At 50.8% G+C, this 23,788-nt stretch overlaps 1 protein-coding gene across 2 annotated transcripts in view; it reads left to right on the forward strand.

Annotated features, from left to right (window-relative positions):
• Positions 1–23,788, forward strand: part of EPHB1 (EPH receptor B1) — a 48,154-nt gene that overhangs the window by 13,216 nt on the left and 11,150 nt on the right. For both annotated transcript variants that reach the window (XR_014885386.1, XM_085232551.1), the window contains exons 2-9: positions 3,677–3,741; positions 5,309–5,990; positions 12,973–13,128; positions 17,895–18,230; positions 19,657–19,838; positions 19,928–20,090; positions 22,156–22,264; positions 22,413–22,477. Coding sequence is in view for 1 of the 2 variants with exons in the window: in XM_085232551.1 (XP_085088677.1) it covers positions 3,677–3,741; positions 5,309–5,990; positions 12,973–13,128; positions 17,895–18,230; positions 19,657–19,838; positions 19,928–20,090; positions 22,156–22,264; positions 22,413–22,477 (1,758 nt within the window). In the remaining variant the exon portion in view is untranslated. The remainder of the gene's footprint in view (positions 1–3,676; positions 3,742–5,308; positions 5,991–12,972; positions 13,129–17,894; positions 18,231–19,656; positions 19,839–19,927; positions 20,091–22,155; positions 22,265–22,412; positions 22,478–23,788) is intronic.

Consider the following 23,788-nt stretch of genomic DNA (forward strand, 5'->3'; position numbering starts at 1 on the left):
TATTTGCAGGCAGGTTGTCTCTTTGATTTACTGTATCTCTCCTCGGTGGGATTATGATGAATGGTTTGTATGGCTGTGGCTGAGCTGGCCTGGCACTGCATGTTTGCACGGGGTCAAACACCTTTAGAGCAGGAAGATCACGTGAAGGTACATGGGGAACCTCGATACTGCCAGCCCCACTGCTTCTGCCCCACCGATCCTTGGGCAGAAGGGGGCAATTGGGATGGGTGAGTGGGTGGGTTGTGGAGTTCAAGGTCCAATATGAGCAACCCACCAGATCCCAGCAAAGAGGGGCTCTTTCCTATTCTCATTGAGCTGCCATGGGGCAATTGTAACTTTAAAGAAGGCGAAGAAGATCTTTTCTCAAGGGCAGCCTTGCTACTGAGTGGGAAATGATACTCAGAACGTTTGTATTGACTTGTCACCAAGTCAGTGCCTGCTTGCATTTGCAGCTGCTGGGAGATGCATGTTGGTAAATGGGACTTCTTCCTGGTGGGGAGCCTTTACATTGCCTCTTCAATTCCTGGCTTTTCCAGTCTGTGTTAAGCACTGACAGAGGACTCTCCGTGTCCTGGTACTGTGAGTTGGCTCTGTGTGTGTGTACCCATACATTCCCAAAAATGTAGACAGGTGGTTTTTTGGGGGCACTTCTAGTTGCATCAATCAGTGTATTCCAGTGTGGCACATCCTGATACGGATAGTGTTTGCTCCTTGTAATTAGAGCACTTTATGGGGAGGAGGGCTCGATGCAGCCCATCCCAATGGGACACAGCACCCATATATGTGTAAAACCACTTTCCATCCCCAAGTGTTGCTTTTTGGCCACCGTAAGTCTACAGGTGGTGTCGGCACAGCAGAGGCTCTTCGTGTAGCTGCTGCTCTTGGAAAGGTTCATCACAAAGCTCTGAGGTGTCGGTGTTCCCATTCACAGCAATGGGCAGGGAAGCATCCTGCTGCCTTGTTTTTGTTGTTTAGTGCGTCCTCTGCGATCTGAACTCGGTTTGTTATTCTAGGGATAATCTTTCATAATGAATCTGCGGGAGATTGATGGGGATAGCTCGTTATACACTTCCAGAGCAGTTTCGCTGTAATTCTGTAGCAGCAAAATGCACCATTAAAGGCAGAGAGCCATGGGAATGATGGGACATAATTAGTTGTTGCTGTAATATTTTTGATTGAAAGTGTATAGATACTGCAGGCGGCTCTTTCGGAAACTGGGGCTCTTAAGGAATGTGAAGAGAAGCAGTGCTCCTCCAGTGGGAGAGGGCGATCCTGCTCTTCTCCTACCTGCCTCTCTAGCACTGACATAGAGACAGAAGAGTGCTGTGTTGAGATCCAGACGTGTACAGAGCAGCTTGCACATCTGGCTTACTCCTGCTTTGCTATAGCTTGATGGGAAGTGTGAGATACATGGCAATTTCTTGCACCCTTGGAGCACTGTGGCCAGGAGCAGGGCTGCCATGGGCATGGGGAACAATGTGAAATGGCCTGGGCGAACTTCTGGTGTAGGTTTGAGCTTCAGGTCTCTGTGTGTGGGGGACAGAGGGAACTGAATTATAGCAACTCCTATGGCACTTGTAGGACTCCTTTCCCGCTGACATTAAGAAGCTTAATCTGAGCCGTGAGCAGATCAGGACTGGCAGTAGCAGCCATGCTGTGGCCACAGGAAGGCAGAGCTGTGGCATTGTCTCCATCAGCATTAGTTGGTGCCGGTCTTTGCAGTGAAGCTTCTAGATTTATTTTCCTGTTGCTTACTTTTGTAGTGCCACCAGCTTGGGACGGACCATCCCCAGTGCTAGCCTTAGGCTGATTGTGCTGATGCTCTCAGAGGAAAGGGTGCAGAGAGAAAGCTGCTACCTGCTCTGGGAGCAGGACTGCATCCCCGAGCACCCTGAGACTTGCTGCAGGAAGAGGCAGCCCCCAAGCACCGCCACGCTCCACAGCCTACCTGTTCTCACCCCACATTTCTTATTTCCCCCATTGTTTGAGTGATGCTCCTCTGAGCCCACTGTGGATGCCACCTTGGTCCCTGCCCGCTGGGGACACGCTGGTACCACTGCAGATGGACCCGCTCCGCTCCGCGAGGATGTTCCTGCATGCTAATGGCTGGCATCTTTACTTGTTACGAGTGTAATTGTGAGTAGATGTTTGTTTTTGTATTGATAATTAGGGACTGAAACAGATGGCGGAGGCTTAGTTTAAAGTAATGTGTCCATTAAAGAAAATCTACTGTATACAGCGCAAGATTCTTCACTCGGAGAGAGCTCTGCTTTCCACAGCAAAGCTCAGCTTCTCCCTTAACGAGGGCTTTGGCCAGACTTGAAAGATCATGTCCCTGCCCACGGACACCTCTCCAAGCCCTGGTGTTTAGCTTCCTCCCAGGGCACTGCTCGAGACCGGGCAGCCCTGGAGCATCCCATGTGTGTGGGGAGCAGCTCCCTCCTTGGGGAGCAGGCAGTGTTCCAGTGGGCTTAGTGCATCAGATGGGCTGCTGCAGCTGAATGGGGCTACTTCTGCTCTGGCTGGCTCTGATTGAGATGGAGGGGCACCAGCTGGACCCAGAGGTGCCTCCAGCCTCAGCCACGTGGTGGTTGTGTGGTGAGCCTTGGGGTTTTGGTGAGGCCAAGCTTTCCCTGAGCCTCAGTGAACGGTTTGGGGTTGTTCTCATCCTTCCTTCTCCTTGCCCCAGAGAATGGCGTTGTAGAGAACCATAGTGGGAAGATGTGCTATCTGGAAACATGCCTAGATCACTAAGAAAAGACAGGCAAGAGCTTTTTGGTAGGGAGGCAGCTTTTTTTGATGCTGACAGGATGCATCTCTCCTTGGTGTATGTATTTCTTTCAAGTCTCCTGCCTCAGGAGCTGCTGTGTGCCACGTCGTGCTGTTCCTTCCAGCTTTCTTCCCAAAATTCAGAGCCTGTTCGGGGGTTGCAGTGGGAGGAACTGACAGAAGGGCTGGCTTTTTGGGCAGGGACCCTCATGAAGCAAGCATCCTCTGTGTTTGAAGGGCTGTAGCAACGACTAATGAGTGCTTAACGACATGCACGGCCATATTTACAGCAGGGGGAGAAATAATATTTGCATGGTGTGTGGTGGGGACACAAGTGTGTGCAAGTTGCTGGACAGGAAGATGGGATAAGCTGTGACTGAGATGTAGTGTTTGTACCAGCTCAAAGCTAGGGGATGTGCTTGCTGTGGTGCTGGGCTGCAGAGTGAAGGATGGGGCCAATTCTGGGCACGTTTCCTTCCCAGCTTTGCTTTAGACTCAGGAGTTGAGCAAATTAATCTGCATGTCTGCTTGCTGAAAACAAATAAATAAAACCTGGAGGATTTTTCCCATCTGTTTCTATATGTTGTTGCTCTCCCTGTTATTGTTGTTACTCTTTTTTTTTTTTTTTTTCTTTCCTTGTACAAGAGCAAGAAAAAAAGCAGGGAAATACCAGCTGTAATACTGTAGTACAGCTTTTCAATATCTCCCACCAAACCCAACACTGAAAGCCTCCCAGCACAGGATCACCACTCCAGCAGCTTTGCTGTCATTCCTATGGCTGAAATCATCCTGCCAAATCACAGCTGCCAAGCTCCCCATGGAACCCACTTCAGTGTGGGTTCGTGTAGGTGGTGATGCCACAAAGCACAGTGTCCTCCTTCGTGTTCTTCCTCTTGTGTTTCCCCAGAAACCCTGATGGACACACGGACGGCGACGGCCGAGCTGGGCTGGACTGCCAACCCTCCGTCAGGGGTAAGTTATCCCACATCCAACCACACCATCCCAGAGCTGATGGGATCCCTGTCCATTCCTCTCTGCTCTGCTGCCCATCCAGCACGCTCCTCCCTATCCTCCTGCTTGCACCTCCCCTCTCCTGTACCACAAGGCTTGTAATTAGGAAACATTAGCAGGCTCAAAACAGCTTTCATACCTGGAACATCATCCATAATTGCACTCAGCAGTGCTCTTCCTGGCTATTAATGTCACTTTTATGAAGTAATGAGGAACAAAACACCCCGAAGCACTTAAAACATCTTTTTTATATAATACGAGTCGTTGAGGGATGGAAGCATAAAATAACCTGACTCACATTCCCCTGACAGAAAAAGTGATAGACAAAGACGGGTGCAGACAGGGAGGGAGCGGTGGGTGGTAGGAATGATGGAGAGGCACTGTGGAGCCTGAGGTACAGCATTTGTTGGCTTGGCAGACTGGTTTCTTTGCTCCCCAAAACCACCAGCTGTGCTGCCAGTGGTCCTGGAGTGCAGTGGTTTTACAGCTTTGCAAGCATCCAGTGTGAAATTTGGACAAACCTGAGTGATGAAGGAGCTCTGCATGCAGTGAAATACCTGCATGCATACAGCAATAGAAGTACAGGTGTGTAATTAAATACCTCACTCTCCATCCTTGTGTTGGTTTAACACAGTGGGTATCCTTAGGCTCACCCCTAGTGAGGAGGTGGGGACCTCTCTCCCTGGTTCTCCTGCTCACCCTGAGCTCAGAGATGCTACAGCCTTAGTTGGGACATCAAGTGTCCCTTGGATGGCAGCAGTAAACTCTGTGTGCTCCTGCTCCTCTGCCTGTCAGGGCTAGATCTGCCCATCCTGCTGGCACCAGAGTGATGCCTGGGGAAGGTGGGGAGGGCTGGCAGAGTTAAAAAGGGAAAAGCCTGTAACATTGTAGGGTTGGCTCGGTTCACCCATCAGTGCTGCTGCTGCCTCACCCCTAGAAATCATGCCGCATATCAGCATGCTGCTTAAAGATTGCCATGTGAATAATGCTGTTATGAGGAGACTGTAAACATGGATTAGCGAAAATGAATGGATTATGAGGTTGTAAATCTGTCTGTAGGACACTAATGCCATCATACACTATTCACAGTTTGCTGCTGTCCCTTAATTGAAATTGTAGCCTAGATTATATTAATACTCTTCTCTAAATCAAACTACGAATCTGTATTCTCTCTCTTTGCTGTGATGTGCTTTGGGCATGTTGGTTTTTCGCCAGGGGAAGCAGTCCCATTGTGCTGGGAGCCTGAGGTCAGATATGCTCATCTGCCCCCACGCTGACTTGGTCCCTGACATAGACACAGCCTCTTGTATTGTTTTCCTTCATTTCTTCAGCTGCCTAGTCTGTCTGTCTTTCCCTTGTTGCATCTTCTCATTAGATGCTACCAGGTGACCTCCAGAGGCCCCTTCCAGTCTTAACCATTCCTTGGTTTTGTGCCCTCCTTTCAGGACAGCCCTGCTACATGCAGGGTGACCTCCACCTCCAGTGCCCCCATCTCCTTCTCATGACCTCTCTTTTCTCCTTTGTGCAGTGGGAAGAAGTGAGTGGCTACGACGAAAACCTGAACACCATCCGTACGTACCAGGTGTGCAACGTCTTCGAGCCAAACCAGAACAACTGGCTCCTCACCACCTTCATCAACCGGCGTGGAGCCCATCGCATCTACACCGAGATGCGCTTCACTGTGCGGGACTGCAGCAGCCTCCCCAACGTTCCTGGCTCCTGCAAGGAGACCTTCAATCTCTATTACTACGAGACAGACTCTGTCATTGCCACCAAGAAGTCGGCCTTCTGGACGGAGGCACCCTACCTCAAAGTGGACACCATTGCTGCTGACGAGAGCTTTTCCCAGGTGGACTTTGGTGGCAGGTTGATGAAGGTGAACACAGAAGTGAGAAGTTTTGGGCCCCTGACCCGCAATGGCTTTTACCTGGCTTTCCAGGACTACGGGGCTTGCATGTCTCTGCTCTCCGTCAGGGTTTTCTTCAAGAAATGCCCAAGCGTGGTGCAGAACTTTGCTATCTTCCCTGAGACCATGACGGGGGCAGAGAGCACCTCTCTGGTGACAGCACGGGGCACCTGCATCCCCAATGCTGAGGAGGTGGACGTGCCCATCAAGCTGTACTGTAACGGGGATGGGGAGTGGATGGTACCCATAGGTCGCTGTACCTGCAAGGCTGGTTATGAGCCAGAAAACAACGTGGCTTGCAAAGGTAAGTCTGGGGTTGCTTTGCAGGGAGCTCTGTGCTTCTTGAGCTTTTCTAATCTGTTGTTTATACCCAAATTAACTGCTATGGGTGATGTCAATGATGCATGGCTCCGGAAAGTCTTGTCACAAAGCAGTTTTATTTTAGGGGGCTGAGGTGGTGTGCAGGGTGTCACATTGAAGGCTGTCGGGCTGCTTTCTAGGTGATGTGGGTTTTACTCTGGTGCCCCTGATCTGCGGTCACCGGTGTCCTTTTAGGGAAGCGTGAATTTTCTTCTCCTTCCAAAGTCTGAATCTGTCCTGATTGCCTTTGGCTCGTGGCTGTGATCTTTCTGCTGGGAGCGCAGCTTTGGAACAAAGCCTGCTATGTATCCCACAGCAAAAATGGTAGGAGTAGAGCGGAAACCCACAGCCCCAGGATGCTTGCAGTGTGCCAAGTTCAACCTGCAGCCTCTGTGCTCTCCAGCCAGTAGCAGTGCTAGCAGAACTCAGTGCAAGTCTCTGCTGTGGCTTGCAGCACGATGAGGACACAGGCACCGACTCACTGCTGCAGTGATTTGCTGCCTTCAAAGGGCGATGCTCGCTGGCGGAGCCGCTTTCATCTCCTCGTTATTTCCCGAGCAAAGCTGCAGGAGCCAGGCAGCTGTCCCCAGCCTGAGTGCTACTCTGCTGCTCTGCTTCTGGGTAGTAATTGGCTTTTTTCTGCTGTTTTTCTGGGTTCTCCCAGCCACGCTGCCGATGTGCAGCTGCCAGGTTATAAATATGGAAACGGCGCTTGCTGTTTGTCATCTCCTTTTGCAGTTCTGGTGAATATTTCCCAAATAATGTCGGAGGATTTTTTCTATTAGCATTACACGCTGCCCTTGCCATTTCTCTTAAAATGTGGTTCTATGCCTTGCTTGGAAGCAGGGGAGCAGAGGGTTTTTGTGTGAGAAGCCGATTCCATTTCAGTAGTGCTTTCTGAATGGCTTCTGGAAGAGTTGAGAGCAGGAGGGGTTGGGAAGTAGGAGTTTAAAGGCAATTTCAGAGAGGATTTAAAAGCCACAGGGTCATAGGGCTGGTTTGGTAAGGGAAGGGCTTGGAGCCTGACTCCGGAATGCTGGTGGCAGAGTGTTTGGCAGGCTTGGCTGGGATGCTTTTAGGATGGCCACCATGGCCTTTTTGTACGGGTGTGCTTATGGGTAAATGAAGATTTAAAAAAGTGCTTTCTTGTCACGTGAAGGATTCTGAAAACTGGGAAACAACCATGAGTCTGCACACTTGTGCAATGCTTTTGCATCCTGGGCTCCTAGAAGAGAGCCAGGGTATTGCAGCAGGGGATGAGGGATGTCCACATCCCAGAGCATCTGTGCAGCACCCAGCTGGGTGTGCAGTACCCACTGTGAGGCTTGTGAAGAACAGGAACTGAAGGAGAAACCTCTGCATTCCAAGAGCTGATGGCCTTGGTGTGAGGGCATGCATGGAACTAAGGTTCCTTTGGGTGGAAGCTTAGGATACTAGCAGGTCTAGGGGTGTAGAAATGTCTGGTGTGGGTTGGCCAGCAGCATCCTGAAGCACACCATTGCATTCTGTGGATGCTGCTTGGGCAGGTGGCTTAGCAGTCCCACCACTTGTGACTGTGGCCATCCTATTGATGGTGCTGTGAGTGCTGCCAGGCACTGATGTGATGCTGTGTCTGCAGCAGGACTTGGTAACACTCCTGTCCCCAGTCACTGCTGCAGGAGGAGTGGCCGAAGCTGGGATGGTGAGTGAGACCTGCAGGTCTGAACGCGCTGTGGTATGCTGGTGAGGAACAGCAAACCCATAGATCAGCCAGCCCTCCCTAGAAGCCCAGTAAAACCAGCCCTAAGAGCTGCCAGTTGGCTGCGTTCTGGTAATAATCTTACCTTGAGTTGACCTTGGGTGGCAACCCTGCCCATAGCAGGGGATTGGAACTGGATGATCTTTAACATCCCTTCAAACCTGAAGCATTATACAGTTCTGTGATTCCCAGTGGCTTCTGTGCATCTTTTGGCCAGCAAGCTCCTCCTTGACTCCATGTCCATCAGAGACCACAAGGGAAGATCTGAGCACACTGCTGCCCTACTCAACTGTCGGTGGGCAGGAACTGGCACATAACAACAGCTTGGAGTGATCATTCAATGGGTCTCTTGTTGGGTTTGGGTGGTGGAGTGGTGCTGGTTAGGGATGGGAGCCCTCCCTTTGCTCTGGAGATCTATGTCCTTCAACATGACTGCTCGTTGCTGGGCCAGGTTTGGGATTGTGCCTCGTGTTGGGTGAACATCTCCTGCGTGCAGCTCCCAGGAGGCTGCTGACATCTGCTTGAAGCTTTCGTCAACCTGAGCAGCCAAGATGAGCTGCTTAATGAGCCCAGGGGAATTGTCGCAGAAAAATCTACGGTATTTTAAGGCTGAGAAAATGGGCTTAATTCCTCAGAGAGGAAAGGGGGGAAGGGGGAAAAAAAAAGGTTGAATTGTTGAGTTCTCTCGCCCCGATCTCATCCCTCCTGGCATGGGAGTGCTGTGTGGGGCTTCGGAGTGGAGCAGTTTGGTGCCACCAGGGATTCATTAATGCTGGTTGCTTACTGCCAACCCCAAGTGCAGACAGCACAATCTTGGAGCGTTGTGTTTTGGGGTCAGAGGGCCTGGCTGTCCCACTGAGGTGGGTTTTCTAGCTGGATGGTGCTGCTCTGTGCCCAGAGCCCAGGCAGTGCCTTTCCCTGGGCACCTCACTCCTGGCTTCTCTCAGCCTTTGGTTGATGCAGAACAGTGGCTGCTGCTGCACCCCAAATGAATAATGCATCAAACATGCTAGCCTCAGCACCATTTGGTGGATATTGAACCATCCATCTCGCTTGGCCCTGCTGCATGGCTTAGGACACAATGCATCACTGCACCACGAGGAGGTGGGAGGGAATGTGGGATCAGGGGGGTGCCTGAGAGCGTGGGCATGAGCATACAAGGTACAATTCGTGTTTATTCCCAAAAGGGAATCAGCAAAACCTTTCTTTGCTGGTGTTTCATCCTGGATCCTAAGGATGGTGACTGGCTGGGAAGCATTGTTGGTTGGGAACAGGGCGGTGCTGCCTTGGTTTGGGGGGAGTAAAGGAAACGGGCTGAAAAGGAAGCAGCTTTGTGCCAAATTTTGCATTTCTAAAAGCAGAGCAAAGAGCTGAGAGTGCAGATCTGTTGCATCTCTCTTTTTTCTTTAATTTTACTCCCACTGCTTTGTCTCCACTGCTCCCACCCCTGGCCGTGCTGGTGTCCCAGCATTGTGGCAGTGGCAGAGGGGACCTGTATTTGTCCCATGGATGGGTGGCCATAGGGCAGAGCTCTGCCCAAAAGCCCTTTGCTCCCTTCAGATCCCTGCCCACTGCTGGGTGGGACAGGCACAGGTGCTGCCAGCTGGGAAGGGATGTCCCTCAAGCGTTGGGAGAGAGAGGTGAGGGAAATAATAATAATTTAAAAAAAGCTAATTTTCCCAAAGTTATGCCTTAATGAAGACATCCATTCACAGCTGTGCTAATTTCATAAAGAAACATCCAAGAAAACCGTGTTAATTTCTACCCCCTCCCCAGTGAGCATGATGGAGGTGTTAATTAGGTGTTATTAGCCCAAAGGCTCACCAGGTGTTCCCTGTCCTGTGTGGATGCCCCTTAGAGCTGGCAGGGCTGAGCCATGGTGGCTCAGGGCAGCCTGATTGCTCTGTGCTATGCAGGTGGGCTTTTCCTCTTCTCCAACACAACAACTTATACATTCCCCCCATTTTCACAATGAAGACTTTGGAGTGTTATATCGATTTTCAACTTAAAAGAGGCAGAAAAAAGCTCACATTGATTTTTTTTTTTATTCTTTTTTTTCTTTTCTTTTTTTTTTTTTTTCCTCCCAAGAATCTTTTCAAGAGCCTATTTACAAACGGGGAATAGCCCTGCCTCCCAAGCTGGCTTTGTCACACGGTGTCACACGTAGGCTGAGCAGCAGCGTGGCCCTGCGGGAGCTGGGATTGTTCTCAGGACAATGGCCGGGCAGTGAGGAAGAGTGGGGTCCAGCCCGTGTCCGGCCCTGCATTGTTCCCTGCTGACGTTTGCCAGCAGCCAGCACCTGGCCCAATTGGTGACTCATTCCCAGGAGCTTGGAAGCCTTTCTGTGACTTTTTAACCTTTTATAAAATGGTTTTCTTCTGGCTTCTCGGAGGATGCGCAATGGGGTGATGCTGTTGGTCCCTCTGGCACCAGGAGGAGGATAACAACGTGCTCTCAGCAGCTCAGCCCAGCAGTACTAATGAGCAGTTTTCCAGCCAGTTTGGTGCTTTTGCTTTTTCCCCGTTCCTTCATTTCCCGTTTCTATCTGGCAGTGGAGCCAAAGTGCCACAGGAAAGCACTATTCAGGGTTGCTTTGGCAGCCTTGCTGTTAGGGAGGCTGCCTGCTGCGGGGTCGGGACCTCTGTGCCTGTGGGGTGGATGGAAGGAGCTGAATCTGTCCTAACTGGTCTGTATGTCCTGGTGATGTGAATGTGGCCACGTGGCTTGAGCCTTCTGCTGTCCTCATCCCGGTGTGCCTCATCCATCACAGCATCAGCACTAACGAGGAACCACTCCACTTGTAATTAATAAGCACTTGATGTTGTCTAGATTAAGGGCTACTGCGTGGTGTGAGCTGGATGGAGGAGGCAGGAGGCTCTTAATGAGCTCCCGGCAGGAGGGAAACGTTTCCTACCTGCATATGGGACTGCTTGGGGCTCCGGCATCACCAGGGTCATGCCACCACCGCAGGGTGCTCCTGGCTCCTGAAACTCCTCCTAAAGGCTTTGCTGGGTGTGCTGGCTCAGCCAGAGCAGGGAATTAGGAGGGAGAAAAAGCTGAGAAGTTCGCCAGGGCTTGGTTGCAACGTTAAATATTGGCATTTCTTTTGGGTGTGGAGCAGGTTTCTGCATCCCAATCTGCATCTTGTTTCTACCACATCTTTTTCCCATTGGAGTTTTTCCCTTTGGGACTGGCTTTGGCTACCTGCATCAATGCAAAGCACTCAGCTCCCATCCTGGAGTGTGTGCTTGGGAATCAGTGTGAATTGGGATGGTTTAAGGCAAATTGAGTCCTTGCATGGGTTCCTTCCATGGCTGAGGACCAGAATGACAACAAGCACAAGAATGCTTTTATAGCATCTTTCACCTTTCTTTCTTCCAGAGTTTTCAGAAAGGTGGAAAATCACCCCAACTACTCTTCCTGCAGCCTCTGTGGGCAATAAGCATGCATTGCAAAGAGGGGAAGCCGTGCCCCGGGGATGGCTTCAGAGCCCTGGAAAGGTCAAAATACAGCATCTGCACAAGTAGCTGGGCCAGCCCCAGAAGGAGCATACTCAGCCTTGGGAGGCTGGGGCAGGCAGCAGGCTCAGCTAAGGGGGTTCAAGCAATCCTGCTGTAATTACAGGAGAGCAGTGCTAATTGGTAATAGTGATAATTATGGGGCACGTGTTTGCAGATTACAGGAATTTGCAGAGAAGTGCAGTGATAAAAGAAACCTGAGGATGCCTGCTTGCAGAGCGGACTTTGTTCCCATGTTGTGACAAGTGACACTTGGCTACCTTGTAATTAAAAACAAAGCCCTTACACCGACCCACCAGCATGCTTATAACAGGGGCATGCTTGTATGAAAGCCGTCCTCCCATCCACCTCCCTCACTCTGAGTTCAGGAGGACAGTCTCTGATCTTTCCCAGCACACTTCTGCTGTCCCGAGGCAAAGGATGCATGTCTGAGTACTGCTGTGTACAGAGGCAGCGTGGGGAGAGAGATGTGCCAGCCCTCTGTGTTGGCATTCTGGGGGTCACCTTCAGCATCCTGAAGGTCACCTTCATGCCCTGTTTCCCTTGGTGGCCCCATGTGTAATGAGCAAGGGGTACGTGCTTCCATAGGAGGCCATGCATGGGATGCTGGGGACAGGGTGACCTCCTCTGATGGGGAGAAGGAAGGGTGGTATGGGACAGCAGTGTGTCCCTCTGGGGTGCTTTGTCCTCTCATCAAGCACCACTGATGTGCCTTGGGTGGGGGGTGGAGGAGGGGTGAAGGTCCCCGGAATAATCAAATTGTAAAATATTGCTTTCATTTATTCTTTTTTTTTTTTTTTTTTTAATCATCTTTTAATATCTGGTGAGACCGCGCGAGCAAGAGGCCTTCATGAGTTTTGAATGACAGGTTAAAGGGCTCCAATAAAGATTAGATGGTCCACTATCTACCAAGGAAATTGCATCAAAGTGGTTACTCCTGCTTGCTCCTATTAATTTCCTCTCTGTAGCTGCTAGGAGATGCCTCATATCCTGATGCTGCAGGCAGGGGCTAAGAGGCACTTTCCATTATCTCAATCATCGTCGTGTTTATGAGACACTTAGTGTGGCTCTGTTGTGCTTTGCGAGTGACAGCAGCCTGGTGCCACCAACATGTGGGCTGGGTGGGGGTTACCCAGGCTTGGTGCTGAGCTGTTACCTCTGGGAACCAAAGTACGGATGTTCCCTGCGACAGCACTGGGTTTCATTGGGTTTTCAAATTGTGCCAGGGCAGGCTCAGGTTGGATATTAGGAAAAATCTCTTCTCAGAGTGAGCAGTGAGGCACTGCACAGCTGCACAGGGAGGTGGTGGGGTCACCATCCCTGGAGGTGTTCGGAGCTGTGGAGATGTGGCACTGAGGGATGTGGGCATGGTGGGGTGGGCTGGGTTGGACTTGGGGATCTTAGGGGGATCTTTTCCAGCCTAAACGACTCTGATTCATGTGTGTACTTTTTGTGGTTGTTAAGGATAGAGGTGCACCCATTCACCAACACCCTGAAAGCCACCCTGCTGATGGGGTGGGACAGGGGATCCCATTTTGCTACTCTGTCTTCAAAGCGATGAGATGGCCGATTAACAAAGCCTCCTCCCATCAGCTATAAAGGTGATGGGAGAAGGCTGGGGGTACCCTGACACATCCAGCACAACCAACATCTCTCTCTTCTCTCTGCAGCCTGCCCAGCTGGGACATTCAAAGCCAGTCAGGGTGCAGGGCTGTGTGCCCCGTGTCCCCCCAACAGCCGCTCCAGTGCTGAGGCCTCACCGCTCTGCGCCTGTCGCAATGGCTACTTTCGGGCTGACCTGGACCCACCGACAGCTGCCTGCACCAGTGAGTATCAGGGGAGCTCAGACCTGCTCCTGCTGTGTAATTTGGAATAGGGAGAGGGGTTCTGTGTGGCCATGCTGCTGTCTGTGGGCTGTGTGAGGCGGCAGCATGGGCCTCGAGCCTCAGTTTTGGTGAGGAGGGAGTAAGGAAGGAAGAAAAGAATGCAACTCTTTGCAGACTGGTGGGAGTGTGAGTGCTGGCCTCGGTGCCTCCAAACTGCCCCAAAAAATCACCATGGAATAATGAGTGCACCGAGTTAGAGGCATTAACATGAGGTCCTTATGGAACAGGCTCAGCAGAGATGCTCTCTCTCCATGTGGTTTGCAGAACCACGAGCTGCTGGGGGTGCCAACCATCTCCTCCTCTGCTGTGGGCATGTATCCCTTGTGCCATGGGAGACTCAAAGCATGGAGCTTGATGGTGATAGTGCTGTCCCCTCACCTTGTGGCTGCCTGGCCAGCTGGGTGCCTGTGGAGGTGGTTCAGAAGCTGAGGAGTTCTCATCTGCGTCCCCCTTATTACAGTCTTTAAAGTGTGTGGTTGGGACTTCCTGTGCCGTATCTGATAGAAGATCTGCTGGAGATGGGCTTTGCGCAGAATCACAGAATGGCCAGGGTTGGAAAGGACCTCGAGGGTCTTGAATCTCCAACCCCCCTGCCACATGCAGGCCACCAACCTCCCCATTTAATGCTAGAGCAGGCTGCTCAGGACCCCATCCAATCTGGCCTTGAACACCTCCAGGGATGGACGGGGCATCCACAGCCTCTCTGGGCAGCTGTTCCAGCACCTCACCACTCTCTCTGTAAAGAACATACCATTTGGAAACTCCCTTTTTTTGAAGGTGTTGGGATGCTTCCCACGTTGACTGCACATTATTCTCCGTGTGCACCCAGTGGTGCTTGGTGCTGTGCTTCAGACTCAGTGTGTGTCAGTGCCTCTGTGCTGAGCTGGAACTGTGTGTGTTGCGGCTTGGGCTGGAGGAGCAGCAGTTGGCAGGCAGAACTGCATCTGAACCGGTGTCTGCATTGTACCTCATTATGCTGTTGATTTACAGGGTTGCTATGCAAAAGGATTACAGTATTAAAAAAATAATCCATTTGCTCATTTTTATTTCTTCTTGTTGAAGCTTAATTTTCAAACGGGCTAATTTGAGGTGCCAGCTGTTCTCTGTCAAAGTTATTCTGTGTCATGGGAACAAACCCTGCTCCATATTCATTTAGTGTATTAGCTGAGCACTATAGGGAAGTCCTCATGGTAAAGCAGTGCCATGACCTCGATCTGGGCAGCTCCAGCCAGAAACTCCTCCAGTGTATCTTTTCTTTTTCCAAGATCCTTTAGAGTTCAAAACTTGAGAGCTGGAGCCTGCTGCCTGCATTGGCACTGCAGGACTGGGTGAGCATTCTTGGCTGGTGTAAAAAGGCTTTTTCTCTCTTTTTCATTTATTTATTAAGGGTCAGAGTATGAGGGCATTGCCTGTCCCTTCCGATAATCAGGGGAAAGCTGTGCTTAAGGACGTGCAGAACTCACTTCTCCTTTTCTTGCTGCTTTCCCCTCTAATCCTCTTATCAGAGCTGGTTTCAGGTACATCTCCCACTACATTTCCAGCAGCCTTCCTCATGGTGAGGAGGGGAGCACGGCCCCGTTGTAGATGGTGGCTCTGTCCCAAGTGATGCTGTGCAGCAGCACCTCAAATTCAGCACAGCCCTGTGGATGAGGATGCTGCACTACTGATCCTCCACAACAAGCACGCTTACTCTGCTGGAGGGAAGAGGAACTAACTGGATAGGAATCTTCTGTTGGATTCAATTTTACTTATAAAGCCTCATTTTTTCTTGCTGTTTTAACACAATACATCTGCTGTATCCGTGGCAACAGATCAAGGCTCCTGAAGTGCCTGCCTCGATGTCGGTGAGGGAGAAGTGGGCAAGGACACCCCAGCAGGGCTCTGGGGTCCCCTGAGCTGCCTGGGGCCAGTGGCTGGAGCAGGGCAAATTTCCATTATCCTGAGTGCTTGCAGCTCATTGCCTTCATCCCAGGGAGTGATTGCTTTGCGTCACTGCACTCCCTGATGCAGGAGACTCCCTGGGACATCGGTCCTTCAGCAATCTTTCCTCCAGGATCAGCTCCTTCATTGTTTTTATTGCTCAGCTCTGAATTCTTCCTAATGTAGAGAAGTCCTTTCTTCTTCCTTGGAAGTGTAGTGCTCACATGCAAGGCCCACTGGCATAAGGAATTAATTGCGGACAGCACTTGGGTTTTTGGAGAAGGGCTCATCCTAATGACACAGCTGTGCATTTGCTGTCTCTCCATGGTGTGGCTGGCTCCCTATCCATCCCAGCCCTGTTTTGCCTGCATATGGAATTGGTGCTGTATTTAATTCCCATCTTCTGGGCTCTTCCCTGCAGAGCAGCCCCAGGCACGTGCCCATTGCTCAGCAATGGTCAAACTGTCAGTGTGCTGTTAATGCTGTGTCAACTGAAAGCAGGGCATGAGGAGGGCAGTGTGTGCAGTGCTGACTCAAGTCAAATGACTGTATGCATGTTGGTACATTAGCTAAACTCAGGGCTCTGAACAGTGAAGAATATGCGGCTGTGCCTTCTGTTTTGATAACGGGGATTTGAAAAGAGAACTGTAGAATCTGTAGAGTTGGAAGGGATCTTTAAAGGCTCCTGCAATGAACAGGGACATCCACAGCTCGAGGTTGCTCAGAGCCTGGTTCAGCCTGGTCTTGAAAGTCTCCATAGATGGGGCTTCCACTGCATATCTGGACAACCTGTTCCTGTGCCTCACTGTAAAAAGGCTTTTTCCTTAAATCCAACCTAAATCTATGTTTTTTAAGTTTGAAACTGTTTTCCCTTGTCCTATCATAGCAGACCCTGATAGAGAGTCTGTCCCCTTTCTAGCTCGTGTCCAGCTGCCATCCACCAGTGCCTTGAAGTCCTTTTTGGCAGGGCTGTGCTCTATCCTTTTATCCCCAAGTTTGTATTGATAGTGGGTGCTGCCATGACCCAGGTGCAGACCTTGCACTTGGATTTGTTTGAACCTCATGAGGTTCTCCTGGGCCACTGCTCAACCTGCCTAGGTCCTTCTGCACGGCATCCCATCCCTTGGGCACGTTGACTACATCTCACAGCTTGGGATTTCAAGATTGCCAAAAATAAATAATCAGTTTACATTTGTGAGACCATTTTCAGTTGATATAAATACATGACCTGCACATTTTCAAATGGACTATATAGATCTGCAGCCAAATATTCAACTCAGAAGTCTGATGGTGTCTCCTTATTGGACTTTTGTAATTCCTATCTTAGCAGAGAAGAATACCCTTTGCTTCACAATCGTGCCTTATTCATATCATTGCTTTTTGGCAGTACGCACGTGTGAACAATTATTGTCAAGGATGAAGTACAGAAAGAGTAAAATTTCATCCAAAATCTCTGAACACTTGGAGAGCTCATTAAGAACTGCAGCTACTGCCATTGAATCAAGCTGGTGTGTTAGTTTCACAAAGAGAAGGTCATATATGCCACTAGTGTCATGGTTTCAAGCATGACAGGGTGGTAAGAAGGGGGAGAAGGCCTCGCTGGCCCCGTTTACCCGCCTGTCCCCTTTTTGGGAAGAAGAAAAACAGAAACGACCCAATTAAGATAAGGAGGGATAATAAATTTACTACAGATGGTAAAAGAATGTAAGATAGTAGTATTAAAAAGGAGTTAGAGGTAATAAATCAACCAAATGGGAAACAGAAGAGAGATGTTCTCCCCCATCACTGTGCTGTTCTACCTCTTTAACCCAGAATTGGGATTGATGTGGGAAGTACTGGAGGCTTCTGGGGGCTGTCGTTTCCCAGTGTATCATCTTCTTGGAGCGCAGCATGCAGGCTCTTGTTCATCACTAGCAAAAACGCCTAACTAATGGTGGTGACTATGTTGAAAAATAGCGTTTTGTAGCTGATAATTTGCTCTATCAGTAGTGTTATTGTGCTCTTTGTATCTGTAGTCATTTCCATGGAAATAAATAGGAGGCATTACTTTCAGAGTGATTCATGTTTTTGCAGCTCAAGATGATTTCTGTTCACTAAATGTGACCCAAGCAAGCAAAAAGGTTGGGTACCCATGCTCTGGAGCAGCCATGCCAGCTCCTGGCTTGGAATTTCTCATGGCTTTGGTCAATGGACTCTTGTCTGACATCCCACCCAATGCCGTGGCTAAATTCCTGCATTCTCGACCTGAAATACTTGACCACTTTCCATTTAGGACTTACTTTGGTCCATCATTCCTCTGGTTTTGTCTTCTTGCTAGGCAGTGTTTCTCGTGGTAATCTGCTTGAGATAAGCTTCTGGGGGTACCCTATAAATCCTTGAGCCATCTTAGCATTGTCTGATGGTTGAAATGGATCCAAATTCACAGCATGCTGTGTGGGTTCTTTTAGGGAAGAAACAAGTACATGGAGAATGAAAAGTTTGGGGAGCCCCAGTCTGAACCCCAAGCCCCTTCCTTCTGCTGGAGGCGTGGTTGGTTGGAGAAAGGTGGAGACTGAGATGAGGTTGGGGTTAGGTTTGGTGATTGGTGGAGATGAGGATGGGAAAGTCTGCACCGTGTCCAAAGATGTGGAGGTGACGTCCCTCCTGAGTCAGGAGGTGGTGGGTAGGTGGCAGATGGAGCTTGGGGTGTCTTCTTTAGGGCTGAAGTGCTCCTGGGCTCCTGCCCTGCCCTACAGCACACAGCATTTGGCACAAGGATCCGATTCAACCCTTCTCCTTCCCTGTAGGCGTCCCCTCCGGTCCACGCAACGTCATCTCCATTGTCAACGAGACCTCCATCATCCTGGAGTGGAACCCACCGCGGGAGACGGGAGGCCGGGATGATGTCACTTACAACATCGTCTGCAAGAAGTGCCGGGCGGACCGGCGTGCCTGCTCCCGCTGTGACGACAACGTGGACTTTGTGCCCCGACAGCTGGGGCTGACAGAGACCCGTGTCTTCATCAGCAGCCTCTGGGCACACACGCCCTACACCTTTGAGATCCAGGCGGTCAACGGGGTTTCCAACAAGAGCCCCTTCCCACCCCAGCATGTCTCTGTGAACATCACCACCAACCAAGCTGGTGAGTCCCAGGGTGGCGTGTGGGATCCTGGGATTGATACCTGGCTTTCATCCCCGCTAGATTTATGGGGGATGAAGTAGCCTCGCCTCTCCTCGTGGCAGAGGACTGGCTGCGTGAGGAGTGTGGCAGGCAGAGGGGTTGGGAATCTGTTTGCATGGGGAATAGACAGGGGATGGTAATTGCTGTGCTGTGCTGAGTGCATAACAGGCAACCTTTGTTAACCTGCTCCCTCAGGAATGCAGGAGACAGAAACCTGGCGTAAATATTTTAGTACCCCAGCTTCTGGGAATACCAGTGCTGTCAGGCTCTCGCGTTATGTTTGCACCTGGCTGTCATTTTTGTTTCCTTAGCCACGTGCTAAGGAAAAACCCAGCCTAGTCAAACCCGCTGCTGACACCAAGAGTGTTTGTTCTGAGGAGGGTTTTGGGGCTGTGTTTTTGCTGCCCTTGTTACTTCATCCCTGTATGTACCCATGCTTCCACAAACACCTCTCCCATTGCTCCACCTGTGCTTCCCTGCTGCTGTCTTTACTCGTTCTGGCTCTGCAGTGGGTTTTTCCCTATCAGGGCTTCCCGCACAGCATCATCCCCACTAGGCAGGCAGGAGCACGGGGGGCTGCGAATGCAGCAGTTAACAGCACAGCAATCAAGCTAAGTGTTTAATTTCAGAAATAGTGAGTGTCTTGAAGCAGATATGGAGAGATTAAAAAAAAAAAAAAAAGAAAAAGAGAAAAGATTAAACATGCTGAGTACACAAAGACAGTGCTGGACTATTGACATCTCCTGCGGCACAAGGCGGGTGTGCAGTTTGGTCTTATGTGCCGAGCAGGACAAGATGATTTCCCTGCCCAGTGCTTTCTTCCCACCTTTGTCCCAGGCATGGGGAGAATGATGGTGATGAGGAGGGCAGAGAAGCTGGGACACGATGCTGGCCCTGTCTGGGTCTCCCTGGCACAACTGCAGCTGCATAGTGACTTGGGTGCCTTTTTAGAGGCTTTCAGTAGGAATAGGGGCAGGATTGTTCCAAATCTCATATGGAACTTGGAAGGCAAAATTCCTGGGGTGGTTTGATGCTGTGCTGCTTGGGTTTTGGAAATATTTCTCCTCGGAGCTCTGCTTGTCCCCAGGCAGCCTCCCCTTGCTGTGCTGCGGGAGATGTTGTCGAGTGCCCAGACTACAGAGTGAGCTCAGGGAGAAAGAGCACTGAGGATTTCCAGATCCCTAATTAAAAAGAGTAATTGCTTTAAGTAGCAGAAGTCCCCTGCCAACTCGTCACTCGGGCTCTGCATCAGCCATTGCAGTGCTGTCTCCCCACTGCCACGGCGGGGCCTCATCTCACGGAGCGAACAGCTGCTGGCGTGGCATGAGGTTCTGCCCTCCCTGGAACTGCCCTCGGCGTTCATTCCTCCCTCTCGCTTCCTCGGCAGCACCCTCCACTGTCCCCATCATGCACCAGGTGAGTGCCACCATGAGGAGCATCACGCTGTCCTGGCCACAGCCGGAGCAGCCCAATGGCATCATCCTAGACTACGAACTGCGCTATTACGAGAAGCTGAGCCGCATCTGCACGCCTGACGTCAGCGGCGCTGTGGGCTCCAGACCGGCAGCGGTAAGCTTGGGGGAACCCCACGATGATGGATGGTGGGCACAGGGTAGGCTACAGCATTGCTGCAACCTTCCTGAAATGTGTATCTGCAGGACCACAACGAGTACAATTCCTCCATGGCCCGCAGTCAGACCAACACGGCCCGGCTGGAGGGGCTGCGCCCCGGCATGGTGTACGTGGTGCAAGTGAGAGCGAGGACGGTGGCTGGCTATGGGAAGTACAGTGGGAAGATGTGCTTCCAGACACTGACTGATGGTGAGTGGGCAGCTGGGGTGTGCAGGGGGAGGAGAACACATTCCCAGCCACAGCTTTGGGCTTTAATTGGATTAAACGAACTTGCCTCTGCAAAATTCTCCCCGGGCGGGCAGTGTGACAAAAGCCAGGTGATTTAAAGGGATGTCTTCTTAACCACCAGCTGGAGGAGTATGCTGCTGTAAATCTCTTAGCTCTGTTTGCTCCCCTGCTATTTAGCTGTGGTTTTGTCTTTCCTGCATCCCTCCACGGTGATGGAGCTGTGTCCTGGTCTCCTCCCTGTCCTCCTTTCTCCAGGCGTTTGAGGCATCCCTCCCGTAAATCACTGCTGCCAGCCCTTTCATCAGCTTTATTGCTCTTCTCTGAATAACACTAATAAAAGATGCAGAGAGCACAGGCACGTGGAAAAAAGCTGTTCCTCCTCCTGCCCTGGATCACCATCTGCACGCGAGGTGCTGGCCCCAGAAGGACCTGAAGCTCTTCTGAGATGTTGGGAGCCACAACTGAGCCTTCCAGTACAAACCCAGAAGGTTCAGACCCATCTCACTTGGGATGCCTCACTCCAGGGTGGTACAGTGGAGGGGCACAACCTTCATGGTGTCTTCTGACCCCCTCACCAGCATCGTGCTATCATTCCTCTGGCCCCAGCCCCTCCCAGTGTATGGCCACTCAGAAATAAGAAGTCCCTTTAAGCACCAATTATTCATGGGATAACTTTTTATCACTGACAGCCCTGGGACAAATCCAGCAGTCAGTGAGTGCAGCAAGACAATTTCAATGGCCCTTCTGCTTCTCCAGATGCTGAAGTCCCTGCAAAACCCCTTTTCTGCCACTGCCGGCTTGGTTTGGGCTCCAGTTTGGCAATGCTGTGGGTCCAAGCCCTCTGCTGCTGGTTTCCTAAAGCTTTGCTTCTGCTTCACCATCCTCTGCAGGCTGATGAATGGCCATAGCTAGGACTGCAAAAGCACTGTGGTGTTGGCTGTGGGTCCCCAAAGAGCCTTGAAGGATTCTGGCTTAGAGGTCAGGCTGCTACAAATGATGGTTTAATATTATTAACACAGATAAAGATCCCCTGTGTTCATCACGTTGCGATCATGAGAAGCGTGTCCCACTGTATCCGGGTGGATGAGATGTGCTGCTGCCAGACCCGCAAAGCACTCTGTGGTGGAAAGGAGTCTTTGCAGGCACCCAACAACCCAGCCCCTATCTCCATCCCAGCATCTGTCTCCCAAATCTCCTGGTTTTCCTGATGTGGGGCCAGGTGGCAGCCAGCGGCAGGTGCCTGGAGAGCAGGGCATGCAATGGGCAAGCTTCTGCAAGTGGGGAGAGGGAAAGCCCATGGGGGGAATGAGATGGCGCTGACCCTTCAGCATCCAAAATTAGAGAAGCAAGAAGAAAACCCCTGCCTCAGATAAGCAATTAATTGAAATTTAGTAAGAATCAATACTGGAGGTTATTAAATAATAATTGTTAGAGGAGAATTTCTCTGGATTTGAGTAGTGTGCAAGGGAGAAATTCAGCTGTTAGTAATTAACTGCAGAGCAGAAAAATGCAGATAAAAGAGTGCTAAATACTTCCTTTTGAAGTGAATGTTCTTTTAACCCTTGCCTGTGGCTCCTGACACAACTAACAGGACAGCTGTCAGCTGGTTAAGTATTACTCCACGGACCTAAGAGCAAAAATGTCAAAGCTTGTCATTGTGCACGGGAAGCAATCTTAATGTGGCCTGAAGTTAGGTACAAAAATGAAATAAAAACGGCCTTCTGTTGAAGGAGGTTTGCAGCAAAATCAGATGCTCTCAGATGTGCCTCTTCTCCCGCGGGTCTCTTTGCCTACTTTCCTGGAACATTTAGGAGCCCTGTGAGACTCCATGAGTTAATTCTTAGGACCTTCTCTTCCATATTTTCAGCCTAATGCGTGTGTGAGCTCAGCACAGTGGTCCCTTGCCGTGTGCTCTCCTTGCTGACTGCCCTTGCTGTGAAGCATTCCCCACGGGCCCATTTTGGGAGCTCTGCCCCATTTCTGGGGGCTGCTTGGGAGGCCTCATTGCATCCTTTTCCTTCTGCAGATGACTACAAGTCTGAGCTGAGGGAGCAGCTGCCATTGATTGCGGGGTCTGCAGCGGCCGGCGTGGTCTTCATCGTCTCACTGGTGGCCATTTCCATAGTCTGCAGCAGGTGGGAATGTGAGAGAGGTTTGGGGTGGGAAGGGAATGATGGGGAACGTGCTTGGGCTGCTCAGCACGGCACAGGTGGAGGCACTGATGTGTGGGCTGCTCCGTGGGGAGCAGAGATGCTCATGGAGGTATCTGCTCTGTCCTCCTAGGAAGCGAGCGTACAGCAAGGAGGCGGTGTACAGCGATAAGCTGCAGCACTACAGCACTGGGAGAGGTGAGCAGGGAGAAAATGGGCACGGAGGGGGGTTGGGGGGCTTTGTGTTGGTGGGGAGAGAGAAGAGCAGAAGGGGGCAAAATGATGATAAAGGAGCAGAGCAATAGCTCCAGGTGTTACCCAGCCCTGGCAAGCGTTGCAAGCACCAGTAAACTCCATTTACATCCTTCTGGAGAAGCCTTCCAGGTGCTTCTGCCTCCTTTTGGAGGACTCAGTGTATGGGGTAAGTGGGATTAGGTGATTAGAAATAAATTTGCTAGCCAGGTCTGTGGGCAGACTGCAGCAATGTGCTTGTGTAGGGATAGAGTTCAAGTTCTTTTCTTGCATTTTTAGCTATTTCCTTGCTGGCAGCAGTGAATCTGTGTTGCTTTGGTGGGATTTTGCTGCATGCATGAGAGGAAATCTTCAACTTTAGGATGGGTCCTGCCAAAACAAAGCCCACACAGATGCCTGTACACTGGGATCCAGCCTGAGAGAAAGCAGAGCAGCAAGCATAGGAGGCTGGGGCTGACTTGGGGTTGATGTTTGGGCTAGATGATCTCAGTGGTCTTTTCCAACCTTAATGATTCTATAGGGCTGGCAGTTCCCTGCTGAACTCACAAAGCAGCCAGCCTGGCAAAATCAGATAGGGAAAGGAAGGATTCAGGGGGTTCAAAACCAGGTAGAAAAATGTGAAACGGATCTTGGTATTTCATTTTTAAAGCCAGGCAATGGCAGCACAGCAAATTTCTGTCAAGGTTAGCAAGCCTCCAGGCGTATGGTTGTTACATGCGTTGGAGCAAAACAGGTGGGAAATTTGTGGTGGGCGACTAATGGGGAGCTGAGGGCAGCAGCTGGAACAAACAGCCTGCTCAGTTAATGGCATGGCAATTAGAGCATCTCTGTTGGCTCCGTGTGGATCGCCCAAAGGGCATCCGTGCTGGGACTGCTGACCTGAGATTTCGAGGTGGTGAGAAGTGGGCTGCCATTTCCGTGTCTCATCCCTGTGGGCCATCAGCAGGGATGCATGTGTACATGCCAAAGGTGCTCTGTCCTTTGATCTTGGGGTGTTCTGCTGGCTGAGGTCTGTACAGGGTGCCAGTGAGTGAGTGGAGGTGCCTGAATCCCTCTCGTTCAGATGGGATAGGGACATGAGTACCTCTGGGGGATTTGGAGTGGGAGCTGAAATCTGGCAATTGCTGAGCCCAGGGCGCATCAGTGGGTGTTTAAAAGCCAGCTTCTATTGGCAGCAGGCAAGAAATTTTGGTGTTATTTTCTCCTTTATTTATTCAATTTTTTGATCAGTGAGTCAGTCTTGGTTACGATCCTGTA

The sequence above is a fragment of the Meleagris gallopavo genome, chromosome 11, assembly GCF_905368555.1.
Source record: "Meleagris gallopavo chromosome 11, MGAL_WU_HG_1.1, whole genome shotgun sequence".
Taxonomy (NCBI): domain Eukaryota; kingdom Metazoa; phylum Chordata; class Aves; order Galliformes; family Phasianidae; genus Meleagris; species Meleagris gallopavo.